This window comes from Palaemon carinicauda, chromosome 29 (genome assembly GCF_036898095.1).
Source record: "Palaemon carinicauda isolate YSFRI2023 chromosome 29, ASM3689809v2, whole genome shotgun sequence".
Lineage (NCBI taxonomy): Eukaryota > Metazoa > Arthropoda > Malacostraca > Decapoda > Palaemonidae > Palaemon > Palaemon carinicauda.
The window spans coordinates 65,128,285-65,148,475 of NC_090753.1; the positions used below are offsets into that span (position 1 = coordinate 65,128,285).

General features: G+C 49.5%; 1 protein-coding gene across 4 annotated transcripts in view; it reads right to left on the reverse strand.

Moving 5' to 3' along the window:
- Window positions 1–20,191, reverse strand: part of LOC137622192 (uncharacterized) — a 110,737-nt gene that overhangs the window by 62,320 nt on the left and 28,226 nt on the right. For all 4 annotated transcript variants that reach the window (XM_068352640.1, XM_068352639.1, XM_068352638.1 and 1 more), the window contains one exon: window positions 7,682–7,793. In XM_068352640.1, coding sequence (XP_068208741.1) covers window positions 7,682–7,793 — 112 coding nt within the window. The remainder of the gene's footprint in view (window positions 1–7,681; window positions 7,794–20,191) is intronic.

Below are 20,191 nucleotides of genomic sequence, written 5' to 3' on the forward strand. Positions count from 1 at the left end.
AAAGGAGCAACCCAAAGAGATACCAAACCAACCCACGTCAAACTGAATGAGATCTAAAACTATGCAAACAAACATGGAACCCTTGCTAGCAATGTAATTGTTCAGTGGCTACTTTTTTCTTGGTAATTGTCATCAATGACGTTCGATGTCAGGATGCCAGAGAATTTCAAATTAGTCAATAAATCCTCTTGGTAAGAGTAGATGAGACTCTTTAGCTGTGGTAAGCAGCTCTTCTAGGAGGACACTCCAAAATCAAGCCATTGTTCTCTAGTCTTGGGTAATGCCATAGCCTCTATACCATGGTCTTCCACTGTCTTGACTTAGAGTTCTCTTGTTTCAAGGTAAACTCGGGCACACTATTCTATCTTATTTCTCTTCCTCTTATATTGTTAAGTTTTTAGTTTATATAGAAATACTTATTTTAATGTTATTGTTCTTAAAATATTCGATTTTTCCTTGTTTCCTTTCCTCACTGGGCTATTTCCCCTGTTGGGGCCCCTGGGCTTATAGCATCCTGTTTTTCCAACTAGGGTTGTAGCTTAACAGGTAATAATATGACAAATTCGTAGATAATTTGTATTTTTCCTAACTGTACAAACCTTAGCTATTTACATGGGGTAATTACTTCGGCGTAGCTTAATGACGAGCCATAAGAATTTTAACGAAGGTTTACTACTGCTCTGCTAGTTAGCGGGGGTAGGGAGGGGTAGCTTGCTATCCCTCCCCCTCACACACACCGGTGAAAGGCTCACTTTACTTAGAGGTAGGACTTATCTTGGGGGACAGGGCTGGCTATGTGTAAATAGCTAAGGTTTGTATAGTTAGGGAAAATACAAATTATCTACGAATTTGTCATTTGTTCCGTAACTGAAATACAAACCACGCTATTTACATGGGGTGACTTAACCCTTAGGAAGGGTGGTAAGTCCCGGCCATACTGGCTTTGGCTTGCCCGGGGATTCCATATTCGAGCGATTAAGTACTCGGACAATAGGGAATCCCTGCTCCTCGCTGGCGGTTGTGAAACTGCCGCGGCCTACGTAAGGTGTGTGCGAAGGTGAAAAGTGACTTGTCCTAGGCAGTTGACCTGGAGTTCCTCAGAAGGAAATCTAGGCTAGGACTCTCCCAATACCACCTCGTCAGGGTATGGGGACATGACAGTATTACACCTAATACTAGGAACACAAGGAAGCATGGTCTACCTGCAGTGGTTTGAGGTCAGCTGTGCAGAGAACCCAGGATGCTGCTTTCTCCAAGGGAGGAGAGGATGAAGAAAAGAATAAGGGCCAGACAGATCTTTTCATTCATGCAGACTAACACCAGGTAACAATGCCCTCAACCTTCTGCTACTTGTCCATCAAGGAGCCTGAGGTTTAGACCAGCTGTTGTGCAGCCACCACAGGGCCGATGGAAACGTATCGAGCCTCCTGTGAGTCATGTCTTGCAGGTAAGGGGCTGAGAAGATGGTCTGACGCTTCAACACCCCCGCTTGCAGGACCTGCGTCACTGAATGATGCTCCATGAAGGGCAGGGACGTAGCTACGCCCCTGACATCATGGGCTCTAGGGCGATGCGACGGAGAAGGGTCAGGATTCAAGGCCGGGTGAAGCACCCTGCGAATCCGGGCTGAGATGGTATTCCTGGTAACCCTTCTCTTCGTTTTCCCAGGGTCCACGAACGAGGCTTGCGCCTGGGGATGAACTGCAGCTGTTCTCTCAAGACGCCACCTCAGACTCCCTACCGGCAAGGTAGGAGATGGTCTGGGTCATCTGCTACAGGACGGAGACTCGAAACCTGGAAAGAGTCGAACCTCGGGTCCGGCACTCCCGAGATCTGAGTCTTGGCAACAAAACTCAGGGACGGACCTGAACGTTGCCTCCCCATATCCCCCTGAATGGGTGAAGTCGTATGAGAGACCATGTGACTCGCTTGGTCAAGGATAAGGCTAGCAGGAACACTGTCTACCCAGTAAGGTGGTGATCTGGGGCCTTACGTAGTGGTTCGTCGGGAGGTCTCTTTAGAGACTAGAGAACTCGAACCACGTTCCAAGGAGGAGGTCTCACCTTCGACTGAGGGCAGGAGAGGACATGGCTTCGTATGAGGAAAGAGAGTTCCAGCGAGGGAGAAATGTCTATCCCTTGAGCCTGGAGGCAAGACCTAAGGCTGAGAGATAGCCTTTCACAGCCAAAACTGAAAGGCACATTTCATCCCGCAATCCCACGAGGAGCTCCGCTATTGCTGGAAGCGGCATCGTGTGGAGGGATACCCTCTCCACGACACCAACCACAGTAACTCGCCCCTTCGCCTGGGAGACTACTGCGAAAGACTTGCGCAGGGGTCCAGACCTCCTTTTCGCAACTTGTTGCGAAAAACCTCTCTCTCTGAGGAGATGCTGGATAGTCTCCCGGCGGGAAGTCGAAGCGAAGCTACGGCATTGTAGAGGATGTTGGCATGTGGTTGTGTTAGTAACCCGTGACGTGGGGGGGGGTTCCCTCGGAGGCTCCGTAAGGAATTACAGAGGGACTGGTGAGCCATCTGCGAGAGGTCCTAGCAGAGCTATGGAGGGCATTGAGTGGCTGACCGATACTCTGGTCTTGTAGAGTACTCTCCTCATCAGCCAGAACGGGGGAAGGCGAAAACATCGATGTTGTCCCACCGTTGGAAGGCATCTTACCAGAGGGCCTTGGGGTCCGGGACCGGGGAGCAGTACAGCGGGAGCTTGTAGTTCAGCACTGTAGCGAACCGGCCCACAGAGGGGAGCCCCACCGAGTCAGGACTTTGTAAGCTACTTGAGGATCCAAAGACCACTCGGTATGTGGTGTCTGTGTCGCACTGCTCAGACTGTTGGCGAGCCCATTACTTTGCCTGGAATCAAGCGAGCTGCTAAGGTGATCAAGGGGAATTCGGGCCACCTCGGTATCTCTACCGCAGGATGGGATGGCTGTACTGAAAAGTACCTCCTTGTCTGAGCATGTAGGCCATCACTGTGGTGTTGCTGATCCCCATAACCACAGAGTAGTCCGCCAGGCTTGGTGGAGCTACTGAAGTGCCAGAAACACGGTTTCCATCTCTAGTAGGTCTAGAGAAGGTACTTCCTGGTTCTGACCACCGGCCTGCGGTCCCGCGGTTCAGAACGTGCCCCCCCACCCCCCACCCCCCTTTCTTTGACGCATCCGAAAACAGCATCAAGTTTGGGGCGAGGACGAGAAGGTCCACTCCCTATTGTAGATTCTTGTCTGCTTCCCACCACTGGGGGTCCGTCTGTTCCGGTTGTACCCTAGGGATCCAGGCGTCCGGGGAGTCGTGTCCCTGACTCCACCGCGCCCTGAGTAGCCACTGGAGAGAACTCATTCTGAGGCGACTTGTTGGAAACAGACGGGCCAGGGAGGAGAGACGTAACCACATTGGGTTGGAGGTTCTTCTCGTGTGGGGAAAGGTCTCGCGACCTTCCTCCGCCTTGTTATCCTGCCGTCTGAAGGGAAGGCTCCGGGAGATTGGTGTCCAAGACCATGCCTAGGTATACCAGACTCTGAAAGGGCTGCGGGGAGGACTCCTCGAGGACCACCATGATCCTTAGAACTTGGCAAAGTCCGAGGAACTTGTCCCGATGGCGAAGAAGGGATGCCTCGACTCTGCTAGGATTAGCCAGTCACCCAGGAAACGGAGGGGACGGATGCCGATCCTGTGAACCCATGAAGAGATCAGAGTGGAAGCTTCTGCGAACACTTGAGGTGCCGTGGAGAGACCGAAGCACAGCACCTTGAACTGGTATATCCGCCTTCCAGGCAAACTCCAAAGTACTTCCTTGAAGACGGGAGGACCGGGATCGGAAGTACGCGTCCTACCGGACCAGTGTACACATGAAGTCTTGTGGTCTCACCGCAAGACTGACCACGTCTGCCGTCGCCATGCTGAACGGAGACTGTTTGTCAACCCCGTTCAGAATCGAGAAGTCGATGATCGGTCCCCAGCCTCCCAACGCTTTCTCCCAGAGAGGAGACGATTAAGGAAGCCTCAGGACCCGTTGGCCACCTCTTGGAGCGAGCGCATCTTCAACATGGACTGGACTTTTGCCCGGAGGGCCCGTCCCCTCACCGATCCCTACCCTGGGAGGAGGGAGGGGCTCGATACCGACCGGGACTATTGAAGGAGGCAAGCTCAGAGAGCTGGCCCACGGCCTTGTCTCTGGCGCTCTTCATTCCCTGAGACCAGGGCAAGCTGCACCGGCCCAAGGGAGTCCTTGGGTGGCATAGATTCGGTCCCGGACCGTATCCTTCCCTTTACGAAGAGGAATCTCTGGATCTGGGGTCCCCTTGAGGTTTCTCCTGAGGGTCAGGACCTGCCAGAATGCGAGTTCCGACCCCTGGAGCTTCTCCTCCTGATGGACTGGCAGCGAGGTCTCCCGTCCCCGGAGGGTCTTCCTGGGGAGACTCGTAGACATGCTCCAAGGGTCCATCCGGGTCCTGTCGGGTCCTTGCGGAAGACTGGGCCTTCGGTTCCCTCCTAGGAAGGAAACAGGACTTCAGCAATGAAGGATGTAAGGCTTTCGCCCCCTCCGTACGAGAAGATTTCTCAGGAAGAGGCGGGGATTCCCCCTATGGTGTGATGGGGGAGAGGACCGGATCTTCCGACCCTCCTGGGGATGGGTAATGCTCATCCGCAGGGGAGGGGGGAAGAAGTCTGAGGAGGGCTCATCGCCTGCGTAAGGACTCGCGAAGGGACAGGATAGTCCTTGGAGGAGATACCATGTCAGAGATTCCTCTCTCCCTCTTCAGGGGGAGAGAAAGTTGCTACTGATTAGTGACCCCAGTCAGAAGGCAGAGGGTCATTGCCTGCGTAAGCGCTCTGACGACGGCGTCCCACCAGGGTTGCCGACCGACCGTCGCGCTGACAGGTAGTCCCTCTGGAGGGAAGAGGATCGTTCGATCCCTTGGAGGAGTTGACACATGAGGGTTCGCCCGTGGAGAATCTGCAATGAAGGGAGAAGAGACCTTTGACCTGTCCGGAAACCTCCCCCCCTCCGGAGAGGGCACTGCTCTGCGCTGCGGGGAGGGAAACGCGAAGGTGGCCTGACCGCCAGAATCCCTAATGTAATTAGGGCGGGATCGTGTTGGAGAACGGTGTGCCGATCATGCTGGTGATCGCACGAAAAGCACAGATCTGGGTAGCGCGTGAATAAAACGTGGGTAGCAGTATAGCCGCGTTCGCACGTACGCGTACCCGCGTGGGCGTATCGGCGATCGCGCGGGGGGAACCATCGGTGCCCGCGTGGACAATCCCCGCGCCTACGAAGATCGTCATTGCTTGCGCGCGAAAGAAGATCGTGGGCGATTGCGTGGGAAACCAACCCACGTGTGGACGATCTCGGCGACAGAAGATCGCCGGTGCTTGCGCGCCGTCGGCGATTGCGCGTGGGAAGCCATCCCACGCGCGGAAGAAATAACGCGGACGATCTTCGGCGCCTACGCGTGTACGAAGATCGTCGGCGCTAGCGCGAGAGAAGATCGTCGGTGATAGTGAGCGGGAAACCATTGGTGCCCGCGTGTGTACGATCTCTGGCTATGTAAGACGATCGTCGGCGATTTGCACGAGCACGGACGATCTTCGGCGCTCACACGTGTGCGAAGATCGTCGGCGCTCGCGCGAGAGAGAAGATAGTTGGCGATCACGCGCGGGAAACCCTCGGTGCCCGCGCGCGGACGATCTAGATGATCGCGCGGGAAACTGCGCGCGGACGATCCGTGATGATCACGCGCGGACGATCCGTGATGATCACGCGCGGGCAACCATCCCCCACGTGGACGAGCGGAAAACCGCCCGAGGACGAGCGGGAAACCGCGTGAGCCTCGATGGTCAGGCGCGGGAAACCATCCCGCACACGGAACGATCTTCGGCGCTTACGCGCGTTATGAAAATCGTCGGCGCATGCGTGCCTAGCGCCGGATCCGAAGATCGTCGGCTAACGGCCTTCGAAGATCGCACGCAGGAAACCAACCAAGCGCCGAAGATCGTCCGCGCGTGGGATGGTTTCCCGCGCGCGGACGATCTTCGGCGCTTATGCGCGAGTGAAGATCGTCAGCCCTTGTGCGTCTAGAACGCAACAGAAGATCGTCGGAGAGAAGGTTGAAGGATAAGCTAACTCGTAGATCAGGAACTGGGATGAGTCCCTAAAGGGAGGGCAACCCCTGAAGAGGACCAAGGTAGGTCTGCTTCAGGGCCGACGATCAACTGTAAGTACAGTACTGCTAAACACTCCGAGGAGTGGTCTCTGTGAGGGACCTTTCCCGCGAACGGGAGAGGTGTCCTTCGTAGAAGAGACTTAGAGACACCCAGGCTAAACCTCTGGTGAGCGCCTGTGCGCTATCTCAGGAACCCCAACTATGTGCGCTAATGCGCAGGGAACATTGGCAGCAGCCTAATTGAATTACTGGAACAGGGAGTCTCTGGAAGGCAGTCTCTGGAACAGCAGGAACAGCAGCCGAGCGCTAGCGCGCAAGGGAACGTTGGCGCGCAGGGAATACCTGGCGCTTAAGGGACTTACTCACGGTGTGAGAAAGCTTCTCCTGCCCCGGAGGGAGGAGCCCGTTGGATAACGGGGAGCGTGGGCGCCCAAAGCGCGTCAGCAGTCAGGAACGGATACAGCAGGTCCACTGAGGGCACGAGAGACCAAAGGTCTAACGTAGCCTGAGTAGCAAGGCCCCAAGGGGATGAGTTGCGAGACCCCGAAGGGTCAGCGCAACGAGAAACCGAAGTTTCCCAGTCACTAATCACCGAAGTGTAGAAGTGACCAAAGTTACGAGAGCCCAAGGGATCTGCATAACTAAAGCTCCGAGAACCAAAAGGGTCAGGGAAAAAGAGAAACCGAAGTTTCCCTGTCACTAAGTGACTCGTCATTCAGCTACGCCGAAGTAATTACCCCATGTAAATAGCGTGGTTTGTATTTCAGTTACGGAACAAAATAATAATAATAAATATAATAGCAATTGTATAGCTTGAAAAACTTCCAACAACTAGTTCGCAGACTTGGAGCAGAATCACTGAGCACATACCACCCTCAATAGTAGAACTAAAAAGCCTAACAAGAAATTTGCGTAATCCCACATCCTCATAATATGTAACCTACATCTGCCATACGCAAGTACAGGTTTGCCTCAGCCAGACATAACAATGTACATAGACATCGGAAGCAGCAGCACCACATCTAAGAACTTTTCATACTATATTCGTAACCTATCAAGGAACATCAAATGCCATTATTGATTATGATGGACACCTTACGTTAGTTTATTAACCCTGGGAGCAATGGAAGAACTGAAGATTAGTAATCTCAACTAAATCCAAAAAATAAAGGCTAAGGAAAGTAATTTTAATTAATACTTTTCTCATAGTGGAGTACCCTTCATGTTAGTGATTAATGAGTTTAAAATGTAAATAAACACACCTATCTGTATTTCCAGACATTTCTTAAGTATGTATTACGTAAGAACATCCATTGTGTCTATATATACTGTTTATAAGATTGGAAAACAACATAAAAACCAGGAAACAATACAAATAAAAAAGCCTACAAGTTACCTCTCTTACCTTAAAAAAAAATTCATATAAATTATTCATTGACAGAATACACCAGGCAGTGATTGAATAAGTAAATAGTCAAGGTAATAACAGCTTAACCGCTCACCTTCATCTTCATCAAGCTCGCTGTAAGAAATGCCCTTGGGTTTCCTCGTTTCGATGGTACGTTCGCCATTCACAAGCGGACGTCCTCTGGGCTTTAATGGTGTCATTGCTTTCTGCAAAAAGAAAGAAACACATGAGCTTTTCTTAGTTTGATATTTACAAAACATCTTTAAAAGAAAAATAAATCAACATTTTGATTTACCATAATAAACAGCTCCCAAGTTTCATCTTTACATCAATCTTCTGTAATAAACAGAATCAGGGGGAAATTAGGGGAAAATAAAATTTCTATACATGACCATTGTAAAAACTGGAACACTTTTTATTTAAAAAAAAAAAAAAATCCCTTTCAACTACTGTAGTGTAATTCTGCGGCCTGGACAAAGACTAACCGAACTACTTGATATTTTCTAGCACAATGATTACCGGGATAATTGACACCAATACTGGACAAGATAAGGGATTTTGACGTAGGAAAAATCTATTTCTGGGCGAAGGACCTGTGCCGCCCAGTGAATAAGCTCCATTTAGCACTTATTCTTAGGTAATTTACTGCTAAATATACCAGAGAAAAAATGTAAAGGAGTGCTAGGTTAACTAGCTCGCTCACCTATTGGTGTCGGTATAAAATTGGGCGTATAATCCAGAGGTCCCGCACTATTTAGATTCATCCACGACAGAAACCCCAATAGAGGAGAGCCGTTCAACCTCACTCGGTACTACTAACAATGCATCCGCTCAGAACCCAACTCCTTAGCACCCAAAGTTTGGGGACTCCAAGGGAGAGGAGCTGGGAGGGTTCACTGGGCGGCACAGGTCCTTCGCCCAGAAATAGATTTTTCCTACGTCAAAATCCCTTTTCTGGGCTCGAACCTGTGCCGCCCAGTGAATCTATACAAGAGAAAATGTCACCAAACTTGCAAAATAAAGGAAAAACATAAGCGTAAGGGAAATACAGGATGCTTTTAATCAGAGATGAGTACCAAAAAACAATTATAAGGGTATCTTAAATATGAACATAAATCCAATAAGGTAGGTATAATAATGCCGTGAGTGATAATATATACAGATACTCAGGAGTATAAAAATTTACAAATATAATAACAGTATTCAGGTGCGAGACCAACGAATACAATAGGGTATAAATGAGGCAGGTAAGAGGGAGAGATAAAGAGATAGGGCATTAACCTGTGAGTTACCTGGGAGTAACTACACTCCCTGCGGCTACTGTAGAAAATTTTAGGGCTTCCAAATGTTTAAGGTAGTGTTTCTTGAACACTGACGGTGATTTCCACCCTGTATACCTGGAAAGGTCTGTAAAATTCATGTGGTGAAAGAAGTTCACCGAGGTAGCAACCGCCCTGATATCATGTGCAAGAGGAAAAGAGTCAGGGTTAGCTTGTTTAATAAAATACAAAATTTGTTGCCTGATCCCTTTAATAGTAATGGTACCGCCTTGTTCTCTAACGAATAGAGGCCCCGAGGAGTTAGAGGAGGTCCGGGATAAATAAGACCTAAGAGTAGTAACAGGGCACAGAGACGGATCTTGCGTGAGGGGAACAATTTTCCAGGAGGACCATCTGTTTTGAGGGTCTTCGTTCTTAGCCAAAAAGAATTTGTTAGGAGAAAGAAGGACCTCTCCCGAAGGCAGGAAGTCAATATGACCCGGGTCTCTCGACAAGGCTGCCAATTCAGAAATTCTTGCCCCGGAAGCCAAGCTCACCAGGAAAAGTGTTTTCCTGAGAAGGGGAATGTAATCACAAGAACTGTTAATGGTATCAGAAGCCAATTTGAGTACGTCATTAAGGAACCAGGTCACCGGGGTAGGACGAGTAACCGGTTTCAGTCTGGCACAAGCTTTCGGAATTGAAGCTAACAAAGAGTCGGTTAAGTCTATGTTAAAACCCACTAGGAAGATCTTTTTCAGAGCCGATTTAATAGTGGTGATAGTATTGGCTGCCAGACCTGATTCTAATAACGATCTAAAGAAAGTGACTGTAAGGTTCAAGTTCATACAGTTCACGTCTGAGTCTATTAAAAATTTTGCCAACTTTTTAACTGCAGAGTCATACTGGCGGATGGTGGAATCCCGTTTATCCGATTCTAGGAACAAGGTGTTTTGAGGATCAATATTGGCACCATGCATAGCCGCAAACTTCATAAAGTCCATAAAGTTAGGGCGCTCTGAATGTTTGAGAAAGCGTACACAACGCGTGTTTGTACTATCTGAGACAGAACCGGATTGGGTATCGGGTGAGGGTATAGTCTCAACTCTCGCAGGAGAGGATACCAGTTGCTCTTGGGCCAGTTGGGTGCGACCAAGGCTACTTGTCCCTTGAAGGATCTCAGTTTGTCTAGAACTTTCAGCAAAAGATTCACCGGGGGAAAGAGATAAATCTTTTCCCAGGTGTCCCAATTCTGTGACATGGCGTCTGTGGCGTAAGCCTGAGGGTCTAGATTGGGAGCCACATATACTCTCAATTTGTGGTTGGATTCCGTGGCGAAGAGGTCCACTTGGAGACCGGGAACCTGAGAGAGAATCCACCGAAATGACTTTAGATCGAGTGACCATTCCGATTCTAGAGGGGAGGTCCGGGACAGGGCGTCTGCCACTACATTCCGGACTCCCGCCAGGTGGACAGCTGAAAGATGCCAACGGTTCAAGGCTGCTAGGGAGAATATGGCTACTAGAACATGGTTCAGAGGCCCTGACTTTGACCCGCCTCTGTTGAGGCAGCGGACCACCACTTCGCTGTCGAGGACCAGACGAAGGTGTTGTTTCTTGGGAAGAGCGAGACGTTTCAGGGTTAGAAGAACTGCCATGGCCTCTAGCACATTGATGTGAAATTGGCGGAACAAGGGAGTCCAAAGACCTTGAACTTTCTTGAGCTGAGAATAGCCGCCCCAACCTGATAAGGATGCGTCCGTGTGAATGATTAATTTCGGAGGCGGAAATCGAAGGGGAACTGACTTTGACAGACTGTTTGCTCTTGTCCAAGGAAGAAGTCTTTCCCGTAGAATGGGAGGAAGGCGGACTTTCCTGTCCCGGAGCTTCCGGTTCGCCCTCGAATGCCAGACACGATTGATATCTTTCAATTTTGCCTTCAGAAGAAGATCCGTCACTGAGGCAAACTGAAGGGACCCCAGAATCCTCTCTTGGAGTCGTCTGGAACTTACTTTGTCTTTGAGAAAGCGTTTGGTGTTCCTTGCAATCTCTAACCTCTTGGGTCTGGGAAGACACAGAGTATGAGATATAAGATCCCATTGCAGGCCGAGCCATTGGAACTTCGATTTTGGAAGAAGACGGGACTTCTTGAAGTTGATCTGGAAGCCTAGAGATTGAAGATAATGGATGACTTTGTGAGTGGCTTTTAGGCAATTTTGGGAGGTGTCTGACCAAATGAGCCAGTCGTCCAGATAGGCTACTACTTGAATCCCTTGATTCCTGAGTTCCTGAACAGCGACTTCTGCTAACTTTGTGAAGATCCTTGGGGCGATATTGAGCCCGAAGGGCATCACCTTGAAGGAGTAACTTTTGTCCCCTAAGCGAAAGCCTAGGTACGGACGGAAGTGTCTCGCTATCGGGACGTGATAATAGGCGTCTGTAAGATCGATAGAGGTGGTGACGGCCCCACGGGGAAGTAAGGTCCGCACCTGCGAGACGGTAAGCATTCGAAACTTGTCGCATTGAATGGACAAGTTGAGAAGGGATAGGTCTAGAATCACTCTTCTCTTGTCCGAATCCTTCTTCGGGACACTGAACAGCCGACCTTGAAACTTCAGGTGTTTCGTTTCTTGTATGGCGTTCTTTTGTAAAAGATCCTGGACAAATTCGACCAGGTCCGGAGTGGAATGTTGACGAAATTTGTTCGGAGGAGGAGGTCCTTGAATCCAACTCCACCCCAGTCCCTTGGAGATGATACTGAACGCCCAGGAACTGAACCTCCATTTGTTGCAGAAGGCATAGAGCCTCCCCCCTACCTGCTGCACCTCAGTATTGGTTTGAGGAGTTGCCTCCACGTCCGCCTCGGAAATTCTTTCCTCTGCGAAAGGCTCTTCCCCTGCCTTTGTTCTGGTTAGAACCACGGTGGTAGCCTCTACCTCTACCATAACTCTGGGAAGAGCTATAATCCAATGGAAAATAATCCAAAACGAGAGCACAACAAAAATGCGGGTTACTGCACAAAGCGTGCTAAAAGGAGTTGGGTTCTGAGCGGATGCATTGTTAGTAGTACCGAGTGAGGTTGAACGGCTCTCCTCTATTGGGGTTTCTGTCGTGGATGAATCTAAATTGTGCGGGACCTCTGGATTATACGCCCAATTTTATACCGACACCAATAGGTGAGCGAGCTAGTTAATCTAGCACTCCTTTACATTTTTTCTCTGGTATATTTAGCAGTAAATTACCTAAGAATAAGTGCTAAATGGAGCTTATTCACTGGGCGGCACAGGTTCGAGCCCAGAAAAAGATTATAACTGATCCTTGAAGTAAGACAAGTACTTATTATCGAAAGAGTTTAGAGAATATTTTGTTTGAAAATGGGTAGATAAGGAAGAAGCAAAGAAACTCACAGAAAATTAGAATAAATGAAAAGTATGTGTCATTGAAGTTCAGGAATAAAAAGTACAAGATAAAATGTAGACCCCATTTCCAGTCTGACAGAAGTTCATATAGAATGGTTGCAGACTGATGGACTCCATATGAATAAGAATTAACCAAATTAATGAATTAAAACTTTGAACTTCTGCTTCAATATGTACCACCGATATGTAAGCTTATAGCAAAATACAATAAATTCTTAAAAGAACAGGCTATGTTATTCCCAGTTCCAGCATATTGAGATAAAAATACAAAATAAGAGAAACACACATATTTGGTATCCAGCTTATGCAATGGGGAAAGAAAAAATGAGATCTGAAAGCAACGCATGTCAGCCAGTGGGAAGATCGTGAGAACCTAAGACTAGTGATAGAAAAGAGAACTTGAACTAAATGGGAATTCAGACAGTATGTATGCCGAAGACAGACAAAACTAGAAAAGCACTCTGTGAGTGCAGACCTCCGCCACCACAGCTTATTCCTCGCAACTAGCGTGCCTTTCCCCGAATCAATTAATAATTTCCAGCTCTTTACATGACAGTTTTAAAATCCCTGCAAGTTTCATTACTTCAAGATTAAAATTGTGGCTGTATGGTTGATAACCATATTTTGACCTTTTGCTTGAACTTGACCTTCGACCTTAACCGCTCTTTACATAACAGTTTAAAATCCCTACAAGTTTAATTACTTTACGATTTAGATTGTGGCCGTATGGTTTATGACCGGAATCTGACTTTTTGCTTGACCTTCGACCATAACATGTATTAATTGGCGTGGATTTTCATACACTCAAATATGAACTAAATTTGAAGTTTCTGTGACAACGATGTCTAAACTTATGGCTCATTACGTGAATTGGACATTTTGCTTGACCCTGACCTTGAATTTCCAAAATGTAATAATTTCCAGCTTTTCACACAGTAATCCAGAAATGGAAATCACCATAAATCAAGTACAAATGGGATCATGTTTCAGGTCTAAGTCAGCCAAGTATCCAATACAAATACAATGCTTTGGATCTCAACATGAATAGGAGAATGTTAATCCCTCGCATCTGGCTCTATATAGACCTTGGAACAGAAAGAAAATCCTTGTTCACTCACAATGTCAGAATATACACTGAAAAGTGGAAATCATATATAATTTGCTACCTATCAATCCGCTTGCTTAGAATATGAGGGTGCAAATTTGCCCTGTCATTTCCAGGTTAATATTAAGTTAAGTCCTACTGTATTGCTTTTACCCAATTGGATAACCCTTGCATGAAAAACAAAACGGATATAATTTCATCCTACTAAGATCTTTCTCATGATATATTAGACTTCCAGATGAATTTTATATAAATATTTGTGTCTTAATATTAATGATAAAAATTTTAATCAAAAACATATCCACCTCAAAAACTTCAGCAAAATCATTGATAAAAAGTTAACAAAGGATATAACATACTGCCCAATATTTTGTTCCCCACAGATGCAAGATCATATCGATACCATAAAAAGGCTCCAACTGTAGTAAAGGTTTTCCCAAAGAAGGAGAAATGCCTTCCTTTTACCAATGAGTTTGGATTAAGCAACCTGCCCTTAGGTAATAGAAAAGGTGTTTGTATTTTGATAAGCTAAAGAATGATAATAAAATGGACAAATAAAAGAAAAAATTCCACTTGGAGAATTACACCATAATATGACCATCTTACCCAACCTCCACTTCACACAAAGAAACGGAATGAAAATTTTTGGTAGCTATAATTGATAAATTTTGTAATCAAACTTCGAATGTGTTATCTACTGTATCATAGTAAGTTCCTCATCGTGAACGACTCTTACGTGCAAAAATTATCAGGTAAAATATGACAAATTCGTAGGTAATTTGTATTTTTCCTAACTATACAAACCTTAGCTATTTAACATGGGTAATTACTTTCAGCGTAGCTGAAATGACGAGCGAGCCATTAGAATTTTAACGAGGATTTACTAGCCCACCGCTAGTTAGCGGTGGGGTAGGGAGGGTAGCTTGCCCCCCCCCCCCTCACACACACCTGTGCTTGAGCTCACTTTGCTTAAAGGTAGGACTTCACGGGGGATAGGGCTGGCGGGCAAGTTTGATTAAATAGCTAAGGTTTGTATAGTTAGGAAAAATACAAATTACCTAAGAATTTGTCATTTGTTACGTAACTGAAATACAAACCATGTTATTTAATATGGGTGACTCACCCCTTAGGAAGGATGGAAAGTCCCAGCCAGTACTGGCTTTTGGCTTTGCCCGGGGACTCAGTATCTGAGTGTGTCAGCCCTCAACAATAAGGAGTCCTTGCACCTCGCTAGACACTTGCTGTGCAAGGGCTGCGGCCTACGTAAGCTGTGTGTGAAGGAATGAAGTGTGACTCGTCCTAGGAAGTTGACCTGTAGTCCTTTAGATGGAAACTTTAGGCTAGGACTCTCCCAATACCACCTCGTCAGGGTATGGGGATGTGACAGTATTAGCTTAATACTAGGAACACAAGGAAACATGGTTTACCTACAGTGGTTCGAGGTCAGCTGTGCAGAGTACCCAGGATGCTGCTTTCCCCAAGAGAGGGGAGGATGAAGCAAAGAATAAGGGCCAGACAAACCTTTTCATTCATGCAGACTAAGAACGGGTAACAATGCCCTCAACCTTCTGCTACTTGTCCATTGAGGAGCCTGAGGTTTAAACCAGCTGTTGTGCAGCCACCACAAGGCCGATAGAGAACGTATCGAGCCTAATGTGGGTCACATCTTGTAGGTAGTGGGCTGTGAAGGTCGTCTGACGCTTCCACACCCCTGCTTGCAGAACCTACATCACTGAAAAGTTCTTCTTGAAAGACCGGGGCGTAGCTACGCCCCTGACATCGTGTGCTCTAGGGCGACGTGACGGAGGAGGGTCTGGATTCAGGGACAGATGGATCACCCTACGAATCCATGCCGAGATAGTATTCTTGGTAACCCTACTCTTTGTTCTCCCAGTGCTCACAAACAATGCTTGCACTTGGGGACGAACTGCAGCCGTTCTTTTGAGATATAGCCTCAGACTCCTTACTGGGCACAGTAGGAGATGGTCTGGGTCATATGTTACAGAACGAAGACTCGAAATCTGGAAAGAGTCGAACCGAGGGTCCGGCACTCCCGGATTCTGAGTCTTAGCAACAAACTCAGGGACGAATCTGAACGTTACCTCCCCCCATCCCCTTGAATGGCCGATGTCATACGAGAGACCATGAAGTTCACTGACTCGCTTGGCCGAGGCCAAAGCTAGAAGGAACACCGTCTTCCAAGTTAGGTGGCGATCTGAAGCCTGGCGTAATGGTTCGTATGGAGGTCTCTTAAGAGACCTAAGAACTCGAACCCGTTCCATGGCGGAGGTCTCACTTCCGACTGAGGGCAGGTAAGTTCATAACTTCGTATGAGTAGGGAAAGTTCCAGCGAGGAAGAAATGTCCACTCCTTTGAGCCTGAAGGCTAGACTTAAGGCTGAGCGATAGCCTTTCACTGCCGAGACTGAAAGGCGCATTTCTTCTCGCAAATACACGAAGAATTCCGCTATTGCTGGAATAATGGCATCAAGTGGAGATATACCCCTTCCACGACACCAACCACAGAAAACTCGCCACTTTGCCTGGTAGACCCCTGCGGATGACCTTCGCAGGTGTCCAGACATCCTGTTCGCAACTTGTTGCGAAAATCCTCTCTCAGCAAGGAGATGCTGGATGGTCTCCAGGCGTGAAGTCGTAGCGAAGCTACGGCTTTGTGAAAGATGTTGGAAGGCATCTTGCCAGAGTGCCTTGGGATCCGGGACTGGGGAGCAGTACAGCGGGAGCTTGAAGTTCAGCGCTGTAGCGAACAGATCCACAGTCGGGGAACCCCACAAAGTCATCAGGACTTTGTTGGCTACTAGATAATCCAAAGACCACTCGGTATTCACTATCTGACACGCTCTGCTCAGACTGACGGCGAGCACATTCCTCTTGCCTGGAATGAAGCGAGCCGATATTGGAATCGAGTGGACTTAGGTCCATCTCAGTATCTCTACTGCGAGATGGGATAGCTGCTGGGAAAAGGTACCTCCTTGCTTGTTGATGTAAGCCGCTACTGTGGTGTTGTCGCTCATCACCACCACAGAGTGACCCGCCAGGTATTGTTGTGACTGTTGAAGGGCCAGGAATACGGCCTTCATTTCTAGAAGATTTATATGGAGGCACTTTTCTGATTCTGACCACAGGACTGAGGTCCTATGATGCAGAACGTGGGCCCCCCACCCTTTCTTTGAGGCGTCCGAAAACAGCATCAAATCCGGGGGGAGGACGAGAAGATCCACTTCCCTTCATAGGTTCTCGTCTGTCACCCACCACTGAAGGTCTGTCTGTTCCACAGGACCCATAGGGATCATGACGTCCAGGGGTCACGATTCCACCGGGACTTGAGTCGCCATTAGAGAGATCTCATTCTGAGGCGATCGTTGGGTACTAGACAGGCCAAGGATGAGAGGTGACCGAGGAGACATAACCACGATTGGGCTCTAAGCTCTTCTCGTCTGAGAAAAGGACTTGCGACCCTCCTCAGCCTTGCTATCCTGTCGTCTGATGGGAAGGCTTTGTGGAGATTGGTGTCTATGATCATGCCTAGATATACCAGTCTTTGAGTAGGAAGCAGAAAAGACTTCTCGAGATTTACCATGATCCCCAGATCTTGGCAAAGTCCCAGAAGTTTGTCTCGGTTTCGAAGATGGGCTGACTCCGAGTCTGCTAGGATCAGCCAGTAGTCCAGATAACGGAGGAGATGGATGCCGATCCTGTGTGCCCACGACGATATTAGGGTTAAAACACTGGTGAAAACCTGTGGTGCTGTGGACTGACCAAAACACAGCACCTTGAACTGGTAGATCTTGTTGTCTAGGCTGAATCTTAAGTACTTCCTTGAAGACGGATGGACTGGGATCTGGAAGTACGCGTCCTTCAGGTCCAGTGTACACATGAAGTCTTGCGGTTTCACTGCAAGTCTGACCGTGTCTGCCGTCTCCATGCTGAACGGGGTCTGCTTGACAAACCTGTTCAGAGCTGAGAGGTTGATGACTGGTCTCCAGCCTCCAGACGCCTTCTTTACAAGAAAGAGTCGACTGAAGAAGCCTGGGGATCCGTCGACGACCTCTTGGAGAGCGCCCTTCTTCCACATGGTCTGGACTTCTGCCCGAAGGGCTTGCCCCCCTTGCCGATCCCATGGCAAGGGAGCTCAACGACACTGGATTCGCTGTCAGGGGAGGTAGAGATGTTGTGAACGGGACGCAATATCCTTGACTGATTATGGAAATCGTCCAGGAATCTGCCCCGAGTTGCTGCCACCTGCTTGCGCAACTTTGTAGGCAACCCCCCACTGGTGGACATGCAGGGGGACTGCCAATCCTAGCGTTTGCGGCCTCGGCCGCTCCCCCTAGGACTTTTTGCCTCTCTTGTCCTTGACAGGAAAGGGCTTAGACACCGTTGTCTTCGCTGTAGCTGCCGGTTTCGTGGTCTTGGTAGGACGCGATTGCTGGGTTGCTGGAGGTTTATAAGGCTTTGATGTTAAAGCTCTATGTAGGAGAGAGTCCTGGTTGGACTTCCTCCACCTCTCAGCCGCCTGCTCCACGTCCTTAGGCTTGAAAAAATTCTTCCCCAAGATGGAGGAATGTCTGAGCCTGCTGATCTCGGTACTGGGGACCTTTTGGTGGAATCTCTCAGACACCGCATCTCGACGTTTCAAGATGGTATTAGCCCACAAGTTCGAGACTTGGTGGGCTAGAAACTCGATTGTACGAGTGCCTGAGAGTAAAAAGGTCTCCATGGCCTTCCTGGTATTCTCTTTGGACAAGTCCTCAGATCGTAACAGGATGCCCAGAGACCCTAGCCAGATGTCTAGCCACGAAGTTGCCTGCATGGCACACTTCGCTACCTTCTGGCTAAGGTTCTCCGTTGCCGAGAACGACACTTGCCGGTTGGAGAGTCTCTCTAGAGGGACTCCCTTGGTAAGCTCTTCCTAAGAGTGGTGTAGGGAAAGAGCTAAACAAGTCTCCTCCATGATGTCAAAGTACCTCCTCTGATGGACACGAGGAGGCGGGAGGAGTTTGTTACCGGCGCTGGATCGGCTGGAGGAGGCAAGCACGGAGAGCTGGCCTTCGACCTTGTCTCTGGCACTCTTAACCCCATGAGACCAGGCCAAACCCGCACTGGCCTTTGAGGGTTTTTGAGTACCAAAGACTCGGTCCAAGACCGTGTCTTTGCCCTCACGAGGGGGAATCTCTGGATCCGCAAACCCATTGAGATTCCTCATAAGGGTCAGAACTTGCCAGAACACATGCTCTGATTCCTGTAGCTCTCCTCCTGAAGGGCTAGCAGCGAAGTCTCCTGTCCCCAAAGGCTCTTCTTGGGGGGACTTGTGGACATTCTCTGAGGGGCTTGGCTGGCTCTGGTCTAATCCTTGAGGATGACTGGTAAAGTCTTAGAGTCCTTCGACTCCCTCCTGGGAGGGATGCAGGACTCCAACAGTAATGGTGGGAGGCTCTTCTCCATCCCTACCCAAGAAGACTTCCCGGCGCGAGGTGGGGTTTCCCTCATTGGTGCGATGGGGGAACGCCTCACCTCGCGTGACTCCCCTGAAGACAGGAAATCTTCGTCCGAAGGGGAGGGAGTGAAAGCTCGGGGGGGGGGGGGGTGAGGAGGCCTTCCTCAAAGACTTCCGAGGAGTCAGCTTTGCCCTTGGAGAAGTTACCACGTCAGATACTCCTCTCTTCCTTTTCAGGGGAGTAGAAGCTGCCACTGATTTGTGGCCCAGCTCGTAGAGAACAGGCTTAAAAGCCTGCATGACCGCTCTGACTAGGGACCCAAACCAAGGCTGCTGACTGACAGCGCAGCAGAAACTCCCTCTGGAGGGAAGGGGATCGTTCGATCCCTAGGAGGTGTTACCAAAGGAGGGTTTGCCTGAAAAGGAGAAAAGTCCCTAGACCTATCTGGAATCCTCCCTCCCTCCGGCGAGCGCGCTGTTCTGCACTTGCAGGGGGATGGGGATGTGACGATGATGACCTGGCCGCGCGATGTCCTGCAGCCTCGCGCGTGTGATCTCTCGCGCGATGGGATTTGCCCTGGGTCGCGCGCGGGAGAATGTTGGTGCACAGGCGAGGGCGCGTGCGTGCGAGTGATGGCGGGCAGGGGCGCGTGCTGGAGATGGCAGAGGGCGCGAGGGCAATTGTTCGCCCGCGCAGCCGCGCAGGATCTGGCCGAAGAGCCCGTGAGGGTGATAACGTTGGACGCGCGCGTGCGCAGGAAATATATTTCTTGCGTGCGGGCGCGCATGAGAGCGCACATCTGGTTGTGGAGGTGGGCGCGCAGGCCGCGCATGTGCAATCTCGTGGGCGCGCATCAGATACTCGCGCAGGTGAAGGATGGGGCGCAGGAGGGGTCCGATGGCGCGTCGGCGATCGATGGCGCGTTGGTGAGCGCTGGCGAACAGGGGAAGAGGTTACCTTTCCCATCAGAAGATTGTGGGCGCGCAGGAGATCATTGGCGCGCAAGAGCGCCAGTAGGCGAGCGCTAGCGCGCAGGAGAACAGGGGCGCGCATGGCGCGCAGCAGGATGAGGGCAAACAGGAGAGCACTGGCGCGCAGGTGAGCGCATGCGCGCTATAACAGGAACGTCTGCAGGCGAGCGCTTGCGCGCAGTTGCGGCAGGTGATCGTTGGCGTGCTGGGAAGACCTGGCGCGTAAGGGACTTAGGCACAAATTTGTGTGAAAGCCCTTTGTGTCCCGAAGGGACCGTTGCCCGTTTTACAACGGGATGAGTTGGCGCCCACAGCGCGTCAGCAGCCAGGAACGGCGACGGCAGGTCAGCAGGTCTGGCGGGTGGAAGGTCGGCGTGCCCTTTGTAAGGACGA